Source organism: Aptenodytes patagonicus, chromosome W (assembly GCF_965638725.1).
Source record: "Aptenodytes patagonicus chromosome W, bAptPat1.pri.cur, whole genome shotgun sequence".
NCBI lineage: Eukaryota > Metazoa > Chordata > Aves > Sphenisciformes > Spheniscidae > Aptenodytes > Aptenodytes patagonicus.
The window spans coordinates 19,953,718-19,969,321 of record NC_134981.1 but is presented as its reverse complement, the minus strand read 5'-3'; the positions used below and the strand labels follow the sequence as shown (position 1 = coordinate 19,969,321).

At 44.2% G+C, this 15,604-nt stretch overlaps 1 protein-coding gene across 1 annotated transcript in view; it reads left to right on the top strand.

Annotated features, from left to right (window-relative positions):
• The window catches only part of LOC143172146 (proprotein convertase subtilisin/kexin type 5-like), a 276,611-nt gene extending 268,998 nt beyond the window's left edge, over nucleotides 1–7,613 (top strand). Inside the window, exons 18-21 of the mRNA XM_076361408.1 lie at nucleotides 1,938–2,035; nucleotides 2,583–2,712; nucleotides 3,778–3,893; nucleotides 6,730–7,613. Coding sequence (XP_076217523.1) covers nucleotides 1,938–2,035; nucleotides 2,583–2,712; nucleotides 3,778–3,893; nucleotides 6,730–6,845 — 460 coding nt within the window. The 3' untranslated portion in view covers nucleotides 6,846–7,613. The remainder of the gene's footprint in view (nucleotides 1–1,937; nucleotides 2,036–2,582; nucleotides 2,713–3,777; nucleotides 3,894–6,729) is intronic.
• The last annotated feature ends 7,991 nt before the right edge of the window (nucleotides 7,614–15,604 follow it).

Here is a 15,604-nt window from a genome sequence, read left to right as displayed (position 1 = left end):
ATCTGTAGGGGTTCTTTCAGAATACAGATGTTCTATGAATGTTGAGCTTTTACCCTCTGTCAAAGTGGATTTTCATCTTTCAGTTAGTAAAAGCGGAATGTTGTTTCCACAACATTGATTTTGTAAAGGGATTTTCATTTCTCTGTATTTACGTTGCATTTAGATTTTTAAGTGCCTGCACAATTCTTATTACAAATATATCTATTTTTTAAAAGTGACCCTTTAAAGAGGAAGTATGATCTAATGGGAAGGAAAGCATGGAATCAAATCAGAACATCAGTCTGTCTACACTCTGTGAAATAGGAGTATCTACTTCCCTCTTAAAATGGAATTAAATTTGAAATCCATATTAAGATTTTAGAGAATTTTAACAGACTCAGCATGGCGTTCTGTGTATCTGAGAAATCAGATTAGTAAAGTAGCAATTTAGAAGTTCCTACAATAGGCAAAATATATCAGAAGACCCAAGATTACAACTTTGCAACTTTATAGGACATGGTCTCTAAAAAAAAAGCTATTCCCACATTTTCTTTATTTCTCAGGAAATGAGATTACGTACTTCCCTGTCAATTAACACAAACATTAGCTTGTAGCAACATTGAAGAAAGGAGACAAGCCTATTCTGCATGAGAAGAGAAAGAGAAACTGAAGGGAAAAAAAACATCTGAGAAGAACCCAAATTTCATGTTTTCTTGGGCAATATTAGCAAGCTGAGACTGTTTTTGGTAATGTTTATAAAGAATACTGTGTGGGTGTGACAAATAAATGGAGCCTTGCAGGACATGCATTTCATATTCCCCAGTTGTTCAAGACTTGCTGCACTTTCTTGGCAGTTATCTATGGGCAGGGCACTCACTAGATGGGACTTGGGAGACCTGGATTTGAGTTCTAAACTAAACATGATAATTCTACCTGCCTTGTAAAGTACTTTGAGATGTGTGGCTGAGGAAAAATAATAATCAAGCAGGTTTTGCTGCATTTGTTGAATTACTAATTTAAACTATTTTTCTTTCCAAACTGGGATCATATGCACTCCTGAAAATTTCCAGTGGTGCTGAGCACACACAACTTCTATTGGATCCAGTCTGTAAAAGAAGAATAACACCCGCTTTGGGTGGTACTCCCTAGAGCTACAGGACATTTTTAGAGATATGGCTAAATTGGATGAAAGCTGAGATTCCACAGAAGATGGCAAACATGTCAGAGAAGTCCTAGCTTGAGAACCCCCCCCCTGCTCTAGGCACCTTATAACATGAAAGCTACTTAGAGAGAAGCATGGAAATGTGACTCTTTATGCTATCCTTTTTTCTGTTACTCACTATTTTGTACTATCACTCAAAAGTGCCTGCAGGCAGAATACCCCTAGCTGTAATCTTGACAAATCTGCCAACCTATGCAGAACTGGTATTCAGTTAAGACATTTGAAAGAAAACTGCTATTGCAGAAAGAGGTGATTACCTTCATTGTGAATCTATTCTTAGCCTGTGCTGTAGCATGGTATCAGGAGATGCTGCTGGTCTTTCAAGAGAAGCAAGCATGAGATCTTGTTAACAAGACCTTTAACATTTTTTTTTAATGCAGTGGTGCTGCCCCTGTGCCAAATTCCTCATGGGCAATTGTGTTTTACATGCCTGATTTTTCAGTATTAATTGGCATTGTTTAGTTTTTCTGTCCTCTACTACTTGCTAGTATTTACTATGACTTTGTAAACAGCTGTTGTATTTCACCATAGGCAAAACTGCATTTCATTCCCACTTGAAGTGATTACCGTCTCTAAATTTATAAAATATGACCTACGAAAGAAGCTGGTGAACCCTAATATTTGAGTTGTTCTTTTATTAAAAGAGAACTACTGATTTGTGAATGAGCTTCTTGTCTTCTGTTGCTGTTATCTGCTCAGAGCTCAAGCACTGTGCTTTTTTTCCTTTTTACAATAGTTTGCATGGCACCAAATGTGCTATCCACTGTGAAGAAGGAAAATATCATAATGGTAGGGAATGTGAACCATGTCACCATTCCTGTGCGACGTGTGCAGGTACCTCCCTGACATTTATTTGCATTTTTTTCTTTCCTCTATATTTTTACCTCTGATTTTATTTTACTATACATAGTTTCAGTACAGCATGATTCCTGACATGTAAAATCTTTAATATATTTTAAGTATGGCAGACTTTCAGCTAATATGAAAATCTACATTTTCTAGTTGAAAGTGCGCATACACTGATTTCTTTGCTTTTAGTGGAGCTCATTCTAATTTCCAATCATGCCCTCCATTTTCTTTCTGGAAAAAAGGAATGATTGATAGATTTTGTGACAGCTTTAGAACTACCAATATCCTATTCTTTCAGAAAAAAGATATACTGAAATTATGTAGTTTATTCTGAAATTATGTAGTTTATTCTAACCATGTATCTTTATTGCTTGATATTACTGTTTGCAATACATAGCGGCAGAAAGGAAGAAAGGTAAGTAGAACATGGCCTCTAAAATTATGATAAGGTTTTGTTACAGTTAGAGATGGTGTCTGTTAGACAATAGTAGGAACTAGCCAGTAATGCAGTGTATTTTCTCTCTGGTTTAAGGTGCTGGAGTAGATGCTTGTATAAACTGCACACAGGGTTATTTTATGGAAGATGGAAGATGTGTGCAATCCTGTAGTAGTGGTTATTACCTTGATCACTCTACTGAAAGTAGATACAAAACCTGCAAAAGGTATGATCAGTTCTTCAGTGGCTAATATATGTCTCCAATGTTTGGCAGCATATTAGTTATTATTGTGTACGAAAAGATAAATAATAGTTATGAGAACATAAAACTGTTGACAAAAAAATAGGAAAAATATATTGCACACTAGGCAAATGAAAGAAAAGGGTATGTATTTATTTACTTCATTTATTTATGTATTTACTTTAATGTCAATTATATTCATGCAGGTCTTTAAAAAGTTTTTTTTTCTTGTGCATATATGTGTGTCCTTCACTTTAAAAAGCTTGTAGTGAGAATCTGAGTAGATATGCATAGGAATGTAGAATTTACAGATCTAGCAGAGGAGCTGTGTTTCTCAATAATAAACAAAAAAAGTCAAACTCGGATTTTTAACTGCAAGTTAATTGCTATTCATAAGGACCATTTCAGCTGTTCAGCTGCACAGATGCAAACATGACACAAATATAATATCAGGCTGGTGTCCAGAATAGCTCATCTGACTCAGTGTACAAATGCGTGGATAAGTCTTGGACAAGGTTGTGCTATACAAGGAAGGGACATTTTTTTCTATTTTGTTTTTCCTTAAACAAATACTACAGGCCCTTTGGAATCATTTATTATTGGCTTGCATTGAGTTCAGGGCAGGAACGGAATCACAATTTGTTAGATTTTTCCACAAAAAACCCAATCAATACACAAAATATGATGCAGCCAGAAGGATGATGAAAGGACTGGGCAGCAGGCCAGTCTTTTCCATCCTGTGGCTTTGAGCTCATCCCTTGCATGGATACACAACCATTTAATATCTTTGTTGATTACTTCTGCATAATTCCAAAATGCTAGAGTAATGCATCTATTCAATAAAAAAAGTGTGAATAAAGAGTGGTTGGAAGAAAGAAGCAGGACTGGGTTGCAGGAGTAGGTGGTGGTGGTGGTTGTTGTTATGATTTATTATAACAGCTGATACAGTTGGAAACAGCAAACAAGTCCTTTGCAGTAAACAAGAGGTATCTTGGGAACTCTTGCATTTGGTGAGTGGTCATAAGGCCAACGTCTGCTGCTGTCTTTCAGGTGTGATGCCAGCTGTTTGGATTGCAGCGGTCAAGGAGACAGAAACTGTACAAGCTGTCCAAGTGGCTTTAACCTAGACACTGGTGTCTGCGTAGTGGGAACAATCTGCAAGGATGGTGAGTGCAGTTCTCTGAAAAGATCCATTATATCACTTCCAGCTTCTTCTTTTATATGTATTGGGTTGGTTCAGTCTTTCTTTTGTTATATTCTTGATCTGAGGTCAACATTATTTCTTAATGTTTTAAGGTTTATGAAAAGGAGAAAACTACATTAGTGTGTATTAATAGGATTAGTCACACTTTACCTGAATTTTCAAAAAATAACTCCCCCCCGCAACAGCCTACTTTCCCTTTGTTATCTGTTTTTTAAGTCATTGCTTTCAAAAGAATTTTTATATGAAGAACCTAGTGTACTGTCAATAGAACCACATTTATCTATTTTGCCATTTTAAACTGTGAAAATGCTGATAAGTAAAAATTATTTTAAGTATCTGTACTATTGCTTGAATGATGTGAAAGGGTAGCAAGAGGGAAAAAAGGATTTTGAATAGGAAGCACTCAATTTGTGATAGAGACTTGAACTTTCTTCAAGTTCTCTGAGGCAACCAAGATATTCTTACTGGAAAGGATTGGCTTAATTATTCACTACTATTCATTCTTTTCAAACATCACAGTTATACAAACACTTAGATAATGTCATGCTTCCCTAAAAGTGTTGCTATGTGTATTACTTGTCGATGCAGTCCAACTAGTGCAGTCCAACTAGTACAGTCCAACAGGAAAATCATACCAGAAGAAAGCCTGATGTTAAAAAGTGTGAAAAATATCCAACATCAAAAGTAGTAAAAGCTAACATTGACTCTTGGGTCCAGCTCACTCCATCTGGACTTAATAAGAGTTTTATCAAAAAAAAAAAAAAAAAGAAAGAGGCAGGGCTGAGTCTTGTTTCTGTGGAACTTTACAGCTCCTGATGGTTTTTAGGCCTTCAAACTTTGAAAAGTATCCTGTCCAGTGTAAAGCCACATTACAGGTACAGAAGTAAACCAGTCATGAGACCTTTTCATATCAGGATATTAGAAGAAGTGTCACTGTAATCTAGAACTACTCCAGAGAAGGTCAGATATAGATGGACAAATGAAAAGCAAGTTTAATGTTATGAGCTTTTGGGCAACCACAGTCTCAGTAATATATTGCAGTTCAATACTGCAGTGCAAACATTTGACATATCAGTTTGGTATTTAATATGCTAGGATAGATCTGTCCTCATTTGTACATGTGTTATGGTTTAACCCCAGTAGGCAGCTAAGCACCACACAGCTGCTCACTCACTCTCCCCACAAATGGGATGGGGGAGAGAATTGGAAGGGTAAAAGTGAGAAAACTTGTAGGTTGAGATAAAGACAGTTTAACAGGTAAAGCAAAGCTGCACGCGCAAGCAAAGCAAAATAAGGCATTCATTCACTACTTCCCATCGGCAGGCAGGTGTTTAGCCATCTCTAGGAAAACAGGGTTTCATTATGCGTAATGGTTACTTGGGAAGACAAACGCCCTAACTCTGAACGTCCCCCCTTCCTTCTTCTTCCCCCAGCTCTATATGCTGATCAGGACATCATATGGTATGGAATATCCCTTTGGTCAGTTGAGGTCAGCTGTCCCCGCTGTGTCCCCTCCCAACTTCTTGTACACCCCCAGCCAACTCGCTGACAGGGCAGTGTGAGAAGCAGAAAAGGCCTTGACTCTGTGTAAGCCCTGCTCAGCAATAGTTAAAACATCCCTGTATTATCATCAACACTGTTTTGGTTCACAAATCCAAAACATAGCCCCATACAAGCTACTATGAAGAAAATTAATTATATCCCAGCCAAAACCAGTACAACATACAATCTCAAGTGACTCCAGAGAGTTTGCAGAAAGAAATATCACTGAGGATGGAAGTTACTTTCTTAGTCTATGTACAGCAGAAAGAGTTCAGGTGAAGGAAGTTTGTACGCCTGAAATTCCCACCTTTATCTTTGACATTTTATATAGTGCTTTTTTTTTTGCTACATGCAAACAAATGCTCTGCTCTTCCCCCAGTGTAAATACTGTTGATGAATATGAATTCAGAGATGAAGTGGCATTAGAGCAAAATGCAGAGAAATATGGTGTACTGATATCTTACAAAACTACTTAGTCTTGAACAGAATTGAGGAGGTCCTGTGCACTGAACATTTTTATTGCGGTATCCAAGTCTGAGAGGCTATACCAAAATTGTGTGACCTAGCATTATTTCTCAGCTCATGGGCCTGTATGCTTACTTTGGATACATGTGTAGTTGCCCGAGACCAAGAATGCTCCATCTCACTGCTGTTTCCCCCACTCTTCCCTGTGCAATTGCCATGGGAAGGGATTATTGGCATGTGGGCCATAAGACAATTGCAGTGCACCATACTGGACCCCACCACATGCTCTCCGCAGTCTAGGGTAGCCAAGGAAAATAAAGAAGTCTTTTTTTTCTGAAATGAGACCCTCCACACCTGGTGGAGGGTCTCATTTCACTGCCTGACAATCAAGCACTGGTTATGTGCCTAACTCATTCTATAGGATTTGCATTTCTGTTGAGAATGTTTTATTCTTTTTCTGTGATTTGACTGTTTTATTCTTTTGTTTCATAAAAACTGAGAAAAAAACCTCCTTTGCTGTAAATATCACTGTTTTCTAATTATTCTCTTTCTAATCTATTTTTCCTTTTCACAAATGGATGCCAATCATTCCCTGTCGGACCACACAATATTTCTTCCTGAAAAAAAATGCTGTTGACTGAAATTCCTTTTGATGGACCAAATTTCCTACTTCTGAATGGTCTCTTCAACCAAATCTGCCTGTCTGACCAATTAAACCTTCCTCCATTGTATACAACATGCTCTCCAAATCTTCAACTTCCCCTCCTTCTCTTATTGCTGCCCTCTGGAAGCCACAGAAGAGTCCTGGGCCGAGGGAGGATTCTGTATGTTGGTGAAAAAGAACAATCTGTGCCAGCGGAAAGTACTTCAGCAACTGTGTTGCAGAACATGTACACACAAGGGGTGAACTGACACCTCCCAGAGTCCTCCTGCTCCTGTAGACTTATATATTAATCCATATTATTGGAAAAGGTTAAAAAAAAGAAATGGGGGGGGGGGAAGCAAGCCACCTCTCTCTCTCCCTCCTCTTTGTCTGGGGAGATGGTGAACTGTTTGTTGGAACTTAAATGGAAAAACTACAACACGCCTACCTTTAATAACTGGGTGTTTAGAGCTGAGCATCCAGGATCACAGAGTCAGTATTGTGTGACCAAAGCATTTGAAGCCAAAATTACAGTTTAACTCATTATTTGATTTCCTGTCAACTTCAGGATTATTCCTGTTTTTTTGAAGATCCTTTTTCTTCCCTTTTTTTTTTCTACTTGTTTCCCCTTCAAGATGTTTAAAGAGTGTTTCAAGAATGCAACACACGTTTACATGAATTAAAACTAAACAACACAAAAACGTTGGCATCAGTCTTTTTTGTGATATATATAGAGACGGGGGGAACTTCAGGAAATGAGTCCCTGAAGGAATCAGAAACATTGTTAGACTAAGTTCTGCACCTTTTTTAACAGTATTAAAAAAAAACAAACAAAAGATCATTTCTAAACACATTTCTTTCTTACTTCCTCTACTGTGTGCTATTTTTTGTATCACATGAAATATGTATATACGCTTTGCAAAAATGTTTTTTGGGTCATATAGATCTGATTTTTAGACAGCTAACTCATTAACAGATATGCTAGGATTTTTATTTTATTTAACAATTAAAAAATTTTGATTTGACAACTAATTTGACAATTAAAAAATTGTCAAAGCTTTTTCAAATAAACTTTTTTTAAAACCCACCATTGTTCCTGTTTGAACAAATTCAAAAGATACTATTCCTCTCGGTTTGCATAAAAAAGAGTAATGTATGTGCTAAAAAACCAGAAAACATTGGTAACATGTAAGGCGGCTCATTTCTCAATATAACATGATTAACTAGAACTTAATGCTTTCAAAGTTTAATATTATAGACATAAAATATATAGATATATATTCATAACTGAGATTGAATTGTGTAATGGATTGTAAAGAATTTGTTTGGATGCTTGCAAATGCCTCTAATGCTATTACAGGGAAGAAATTGATAGCTGTTTTCTTTTAAAAAACTGACACATTGTTAAATCCAAATCATTTTTACTGAAAAAAATACTGTACATGTGGAAAATGTTCAGTTGTTATTTGTAAAATAGAGTAGTTCTGTTGTAACTGATACTGTCCAAAATCAATGTTATTCCATATTTTATTTTTTCTATTAAATTAACCTAAATTCCTGTTGATAATCTATAAGTAAAATATCTCTAGTGAAGGGCAAAGATAGCTTTATGGCATAGAGCACTTTGATACTACGTACAAATCATTGAAACAAAGTGGGAAGGTAGGGATGTTTATTTTTATTGAGGTTTTGGGGGTTTTTTTAGGTGGTGGAATTTATCAGAGCAGAAACGTCTGATATCCATGGAGGACATCTTTCATGTAGTAGCAGTACATCCATGTCTGAACCTTGGTGTACAATAGCATTAGCTTCTTCCCACCCATAAGAGTTTGTGATGAGACTAATCTCTTGCATGCTTAGGATTAAAAGGTCAGACACATAAATACCTAATGGCTCAGTTTAGGAGAAAAATATCAGTTTTGCAGTCATATGTGGCCATTTATGCAGCGAGATATTGGTGCCCATTCATTTGCCAATGCACACATTCAGTCAACCTCAAATCACAACACTGGACTGTGTACTTGCAAATAGCAGGCTGTCCTTCCGATTAAATCAAGAGGACTCCATATAGACTCAGCTATGACCGCTTCAGGATCAAAGCCTTAATTGGCATTAGCTGATATGCTCATTCATTGCCCCACTTATCCTACAATCTGAATGGAGACCAAATTGCCAACTCATCTACAGAAGTTTTATATTCAGATGAAGTTTTAATCATATGTGCTGAAACCGTATAAGGAAGCTTCTGAACAACTGCTTTTCAGCCAATGGTTTTCAACCTTATACATCTTGCTATCACTAACGTTTTAAAACAAAGAATTAGGCCATCGTTCTCAGTTATGCTGTCACTCCTGGGAGCAAGTGTATGTGTGACAGCATGCGTTCAGCAATAGTTTGGTAAAACCACAACAGGGAAAAAAGGTTGGCCTAATCCTTACACTGATACTGTATGAAGAGCTTCTTCATTCAGGTCTCACCCCACCTTCGTTTTCCGACTGGTGTGAGAAATTCAATCAATTCTAGTGTCTTGTGCTGTCAAGATTTCATCTTCTTTGGATGGGTAACATACAAAGAGTGATAATAAATTCATTATACCTCTGGCCAAACACGTCTACTCTACAGAAAGTATCTCAAAATTCTGAGCTGTGAAGCCTCACAACAAACAAATTTTGAACTGAGTTTTAGGCTGAAAACCAGGACTTTCTAGTGTCACCTCAGAAATCAGAGAATCATAGAATAGTTTGGGTTGGAAGGGACCTTTAAAGGTCATCTAGTCCAACCCCGCTGCAGTGAGCAGGGACATCTTCAACTAAATCAGGTTGCTCAGAGCCCCGTCCAACCTGACCTTGAATGTTTCCAGGGATGGGGCATCCACCACCTCTCTGGGCAACCTGTTCCAGTGTTTCACCACCCTCAGCATAAAAAATTTCTTCTTTATATTTAGTCAGAATCTACCTTCTTTTAGTTTAAAACCATTCCCCCTTGACCTGTCGCAACAGGCCATGCTAAAAAGTTTGCTGACATCTTTCTTATAAGCCCCCTTTAAGTACTGATAGGCTGCAATAAGGTCTCCCCAAAGCCTTCTCTTCCCCAGGCTAAAAAACCCCAACTCTCTCAGCCTTTCTTCATAGGAGAGGTGTTCCATCCCCCTGGTCATTTTTCGTGGCCCTCTTCTGGACCCGCTCCAACAGGTCCCTGTCTTTCTTATGCTGAGGGCTCCAGAGCTGGACACAGTACTCCAGGTGGGGTCTCACCAGAGCAGAGTAGAGGGGCAGAATCACCTCCCTCAACCTGCTGGCCACGCTTCTTTTGATGCAGCCCAGGATACGGTTGGCCTTCTGGGCTGCGAGTGCACATTGCTGGCTCATGTCCAGCTTTTCATCCACCAGAACCCCCAAGTCCTTCTCAGCAGGGCTGCTCTCAATCCCTTCATCCCCCAGCCTGTATTGATACCAGGGGTTGCCCCGACCCAGGTGCAGGACCTTGCACTTGGCCTTGTTGAACCTCACGAGGTTCACATGGGCCCACTTCTCGAGCTTGTCCAGGTCCCTCTGGATGGCATCCCGTCCCTCTGGCGTGTTGACTGCACCGCTCAGCTTGGTGTCGTCTGCAAACTTGCTGAGGGTACACTCGATCCCACTGTCTATGTCATTGATGAAGATATTAAACAGTACCGGTCCCAATATGGACCCCTGCGGGACACCACTCGTCACCGATCTCCATCTGGACATTGAGCCATTGACCACTACCCTCTGGATGCGACCATCCAACCAATTCCTCACCCTTTACCGGACAGTCCACCCGTCGAATCCATACCTCTCCAGTTTAGAGAGAAGGATGTTGGGGGGGCCCGTGTCAAAGGCCTTACAGAGGTCCAGACAGACGACATCTGTAGCCCTTCCCGTGTCCACTGATGTAGTCCCTCCATCCTAGAAGGCCACTAGGTTAGTCAGGCAGGACTTGCCCTTGGTGAAGCCATGCTGGCTGTCTCGAATCACCTCCCTGTCCTCCATGTGCCTTAGCGTGGCTTCCAGGAGGATCTGTTCCATGGTCTTCCCAGGCACAGAGGTGAGACTGACTGGCCTGTAGTTCCCCGGGTCTTCCTTTTTTCCCTTTTTAAAAATGGGGGTTATGTTTCCCCTTTTCCAGTCAGTGGGAACTTCACCGGACTGCCACGACTTCTCAAATACGATGGATAGCGGCTTAGCAACTTCATCCGCCAGTTCCTTTAGGACCCGCAGATGGATCTCATCAGGTCCCATGGACTTGTGCACCTTCAGGTGCCTTAGATGGTCTCGAACCTGATGTTCTCCCACAGTGGGCGGCTCTTCATTCTCCCAGTCCCCGCCTTTGCCTTCTGCGGCTTGGGCGGTGAGGCTTGAGCACTTGCCGGTGAAGACCGAGGCAAAAAAGTCATTGAGTACCTCCGCCTTCTCCGTATCCCGGGTAACCAGGTCTCCCGTTTCATTCCAGAGAGGGCCCACATTTTCCCTTGTCTTCCTTTTATCCCCGACGTACCTATAGAATCTTGTTGCCCTTGACGTCCCTGGCCAGATTTAATTCTATCAGGGCTTTAGCTTTCCTAACCTGATCCCTGGCTGCTTGGACAGTTTCTCTGTATTCCTCCCAGGCTACCTGTCCTTGCTTCCACCCTCTGTAGGCTTCCTTTTTGTGTTTGAGTTTGTCCAGGAGCTCCTTGTTCATCCATGCAGGCCTCCTGGCGTTTTTGCCTGACTTCCTCTTTGCTGGGATGCATCGCTCCTGAGCTTGAAGGAGGTGATCCTTGAATATTACCCAGCTTTCTTGGGCCCCTCTTCCCTCCAGGGCTTTGTCCCATGGCACTCTGCCAAGCAGATCCCTGAAGAGGCCAAAGTCTGCTCTCCTGAAATCCAGGGTAGTGAGCTTGCTATGTGCCCTCCTCGGTGCCCTAAGGATCTTGAACTCCACCATTTCATGGTCGCTGCAGCCCAGGCTGCCCTTGAGCTTCACATTCCCCACCAGCCCCTCCTTGTTGGCAAGAACAAGGTCCAGCATAGCACCTCTCCTCGTTGGCTCCTCTACCACTTGGAGAAGGAAGCTATCATCGACGCATTCCAGGAACCTCTCGGATTGCTTATGCCCTGCCGTGTTGTCCCTCCAACAGATGTCGGGGTGGTCTTCCCCCATGAGGACCAGGGCTTGCGAGCGTGAGGCTGCTCCTATCTGTCCATAGAGGGCCTCATCCACTCTGTCTTCCTGGTCAGGTGGCCTGTAGCAGACCCCCACCGTAATGTCACCTTTCCCTGCCTTCCCTTTAATCCTGACCCATAAGCTCTCGGTTGGCTCCTCATCCATCCCCAGGCAGAGCTCCATGCACTCCAGCTGGTCATTGACATAGAGGGCGACACCCCGTCCTTGTCTCCCCTGCCTGTCCTTCCTAAAGAGCCTGTATCCCTCCATCCCAGCACTCCAGTCATAGGAGCCATCCCACCATGTCTCCGTGATGCCAATAGGGTCGTAGGCCTGCAGGTGTGCGCACGTCTCTAACGCCTCTTGTTTATTCCCCATGCTACATGCATTTGCATAGAGGCATTTAAGTTGGGCCCCCGATGAAGCTGTCTTACTGGCTGGAGTTCCTTTGTGCTGCTCTTCAGGCGCTCTCCTGCTGACCTGTGTTCCTTCTCCAGGCTCTGGGCATCTATTGCTGGCCCTGGCATCAAACTGGTAGGAGTGGGATGGATTGAGGTTCCCCTCCCCCGGCATCTCTAGTTTAAAGCCCTCTTCACCAGCTTGGCAAGCCTATGACTGAAGATGCTCTTCCCCTCCTCTGACAGATAGACTCTGTCAGCCCCCAGGAGACCAGGTTTCTCAAAGCGAGTCCCATGGTCTAAGGAGCCGAACCCCTGGCTGTGGCACCAGTCCCGTAACCATTTGTTGACTCGCCAGATTCGACTGGCCCTTTCAAACCCCTTCCCTTTGACCAGCAGGATTGATGAAAAAACTACCTGCGCTCCCGAGTCCCTTACCGCTGCTCCCAGGGCTCTGTAGTCCTTCTTGATAGTCCTCAGACTGCTCCTGGCTGTGTCACTGGTGCCCACGTGAAAAAACAGCAGTGGATAATAGTCAGTGGACTGTACGAGGCTTGGTAGCCTCTTGGTGACATCCCTGATGCGAGCCCCCGGTAAGCAGCACACCTCTCTAGAGAGTGCATCAGGTCAGCAAATGGGTGCCTCCGTACCTCTCAGAAGAGAGTTGCCTACTACTATCACCCATCGCCTTTTCTTAGTTGCGCTGGTCGTTATACAAGGGGCAGATCGGGCTGCCTTACTCAGCTCCAGCATCTCTCCTGATGTGATGAGTCTTTCCTCTTTGGCCTGCAGAGCGGTGAAGCGGTTCTGCAAGGGTACCTCAGGCTTCGGGGGAAGTATCTTCCTCCTGCTGGTCCTTGCCTTTGCAACCGTCCATTTTTCTGCATTACTGCCCCCCCAATCCCTTCTGTGTGTGCCGGTGGGGGAGTTATTGGCTGTTTGGCCATGGGCTGTGGATCCGCTGCAGACTGCGCTTGGAACCAGCTGTCTAACTCCTTCTCTGCCTCCCTGAAGTTATGCAGCCTTCTCACCACCTCCTGCAGCTCAGCCACCTGCTGCAGAAGGTCCTCCACCTGGGCACACCTTTTGCAGGCAGGTCTGCTGCCTGTCCCTGCCCCAGGAGAAAGGTCTAGGCACTTCCTGCAGCCTGAGGTCTGCACTGCAGCCTCTCCCTTCAGCAGTTCCGTCTGCGTGGAGGCATCGGCCACCGCTGGAGTAGATGGTGCAGACCCCCCAGCTGGAGCCGCGGCCTTTGTTCTCAGATGAGTGCCTGCCATTCTGCCTTGAGGGTCGGGTAGGATGAGTGCCCTTGACCTTTGCTGATGGTCACAGAAAGATGCCCAGTTGCTGGGTTATGTGTACTCCAAGTCTCCCACTCGGCCCGTGGAATGTCCCTCCTTTGAAGAGGTGCCCTCCAATGCAAACAGCCGTGCCACGCCCTAGTCGCTAGCGCTCCCTGGGGCTGCCTTTTGTGGGAGTGGGGGGTGGCCACTGTTATTCCTGGCCCCACCCACGCCTTGTCAGCGGCCCTCGTAAGAACTGCCGGCTCCTGGTGGATCCCTGTGCTCCCCTGGGGGTTCCGCAGCACAGGAAACCCCCCTGTAAGCCACGATCCACCGGTCTGCTGCAGGACACGCCTGCACTGGAACTGATCGCCTCTGCGACTGAAAAATCTTTGAACATTGCTATTTGTTAAAGCCTTAATAGCAGTGGCCAGATGCAAGCAGTATTAAGAAACAGCACTGTATCTAGTACTTATATAAGTGGATCACTGCAGCAATGCAATTCAAATTGAAGGAAACTAGTTTTCTCCCAACTTCAGAGTTTTCTTAGAATCATAGAATCATTAAGGTTGGAAAAGACCTCTAAGATCATCGAGTCCAACCATCGACCCAACACCACCATGCCCACTAAACCATGTCCCTAAGCGCCACATCTACACGTCTTTTAAATACTTCCAGGGATGGTGACTCAATCACTTCCCTGGGCAGCCTGTTCCAGTGCTTGACAACCCTTTAGGTGAAGAAATTTTTCCTAATATCCAATCTAAACCTCCCCTGGCGCAACTTGAGGCCATTTCCTCTCGTCCTATTGCTAGTTACCTGGGAGAAGAGACCGACACCCACCTCGCTACAACCTCCTTGCAGGTAGTTGTAGAGAGCGATGAGGTCTCCCCTCAGCCTCCTTTTCTCCAGACTAAACAACCCCAGTTCCCTCAGCCGCTCCTCATAAGACTTGTTCTCCAGACCCCTCACCAGCCTCGTTGCCCTTCTCTGGACACGCTCCAGCACCTCAACGTCCTTCTTGTAGTGAGGGGCCCAAAACTGAACACAGCATTCGAGGTGCGGCCTCACCAGGGCCGAGTAGAGGGGCACGATCACTTCCCTACTCCTGCTGGCCACACTATTTCTGACACAGGCCAGGATGCCATTGGCCTTCTTGGCCGCCTGGGCACACTGCCGGCTCATGTTCAGCCGGCTGTCAACCAACACCCCCAGGTCCTTTTCTGCTGGGCAGCTTTCCAGCCACTCTTCCCCAAGCCTGTAGCACTGCATGGGGTTGTTGTGACCCCAGTGCAGGACCCGGCACTTGGCCTTGATGAATCTCATACAATTGGTCTGGGCCCATCGATCCAGCCTGTCCAGGTCCCTCTGCAGAGCCTTCCTACCCTCGAGCAGATCAACGCTCTCGCCCAACTTGGTGTCATCTGCAAACTTCCTGAGGGTGCGCTCAATCCCCTCATCCAGATCATTGATAAAGATATTAAACAAGACCGGCCCCAAAACTGAGCCCTGGGGAACACCGCTCGTGACCGGCCGCCAACTGGATTGAACTCCATTCACCACAACTCTCTGGGCCCAGCCGTCCAGCCAGTTTTTGACCCAGCAAAGAGTACACCTGTCTAAGCCGTGAGCCGCCAGCTTCCCTAGGAGAATGCTGTGGGAGACAGTGTCAAAGGCCTTACTGAAGTCCAGGTAGACCACATCCACAGCCTTTCCCTCATCCACTAGGCGGGTCACCTGGTCATACAAGGAGATCAGGTTGGTCAAGCAGGACCTGCCTCTCATGAACCCGTGCTGGCTAGGCCAGATGCCCTGGTTGTCCCACTCATGCCTTGTGAGCGCCCTCAAGATGAACCGCTCCATAATCTTCCCCGGCACCAAGGTCAGGCTGACAGGCCTATAGTTCCCAGGATCCTCCTTCCAGCCCTTCTTGTAGATGGGCGTCACATTGGCAAGCCTCCAGTCGTCCGGGACCTCCCCCGTTAACCAGGACTGCTGATAAATGATGGAGAGTGGCTTGGCGAGCTCCTCCGCCAGCTCACTCAGGACTCTCGGGTGGATCCCATCCGGCCCCATAGACTTGTGAGCGTCCAGGTGGCGTAGCAGGTCGTTAACTGCTTCCTCTTGGATTATGGGGGGTTCATCCTGCTCGCCGTCCCTGTCTTCCAGCTCA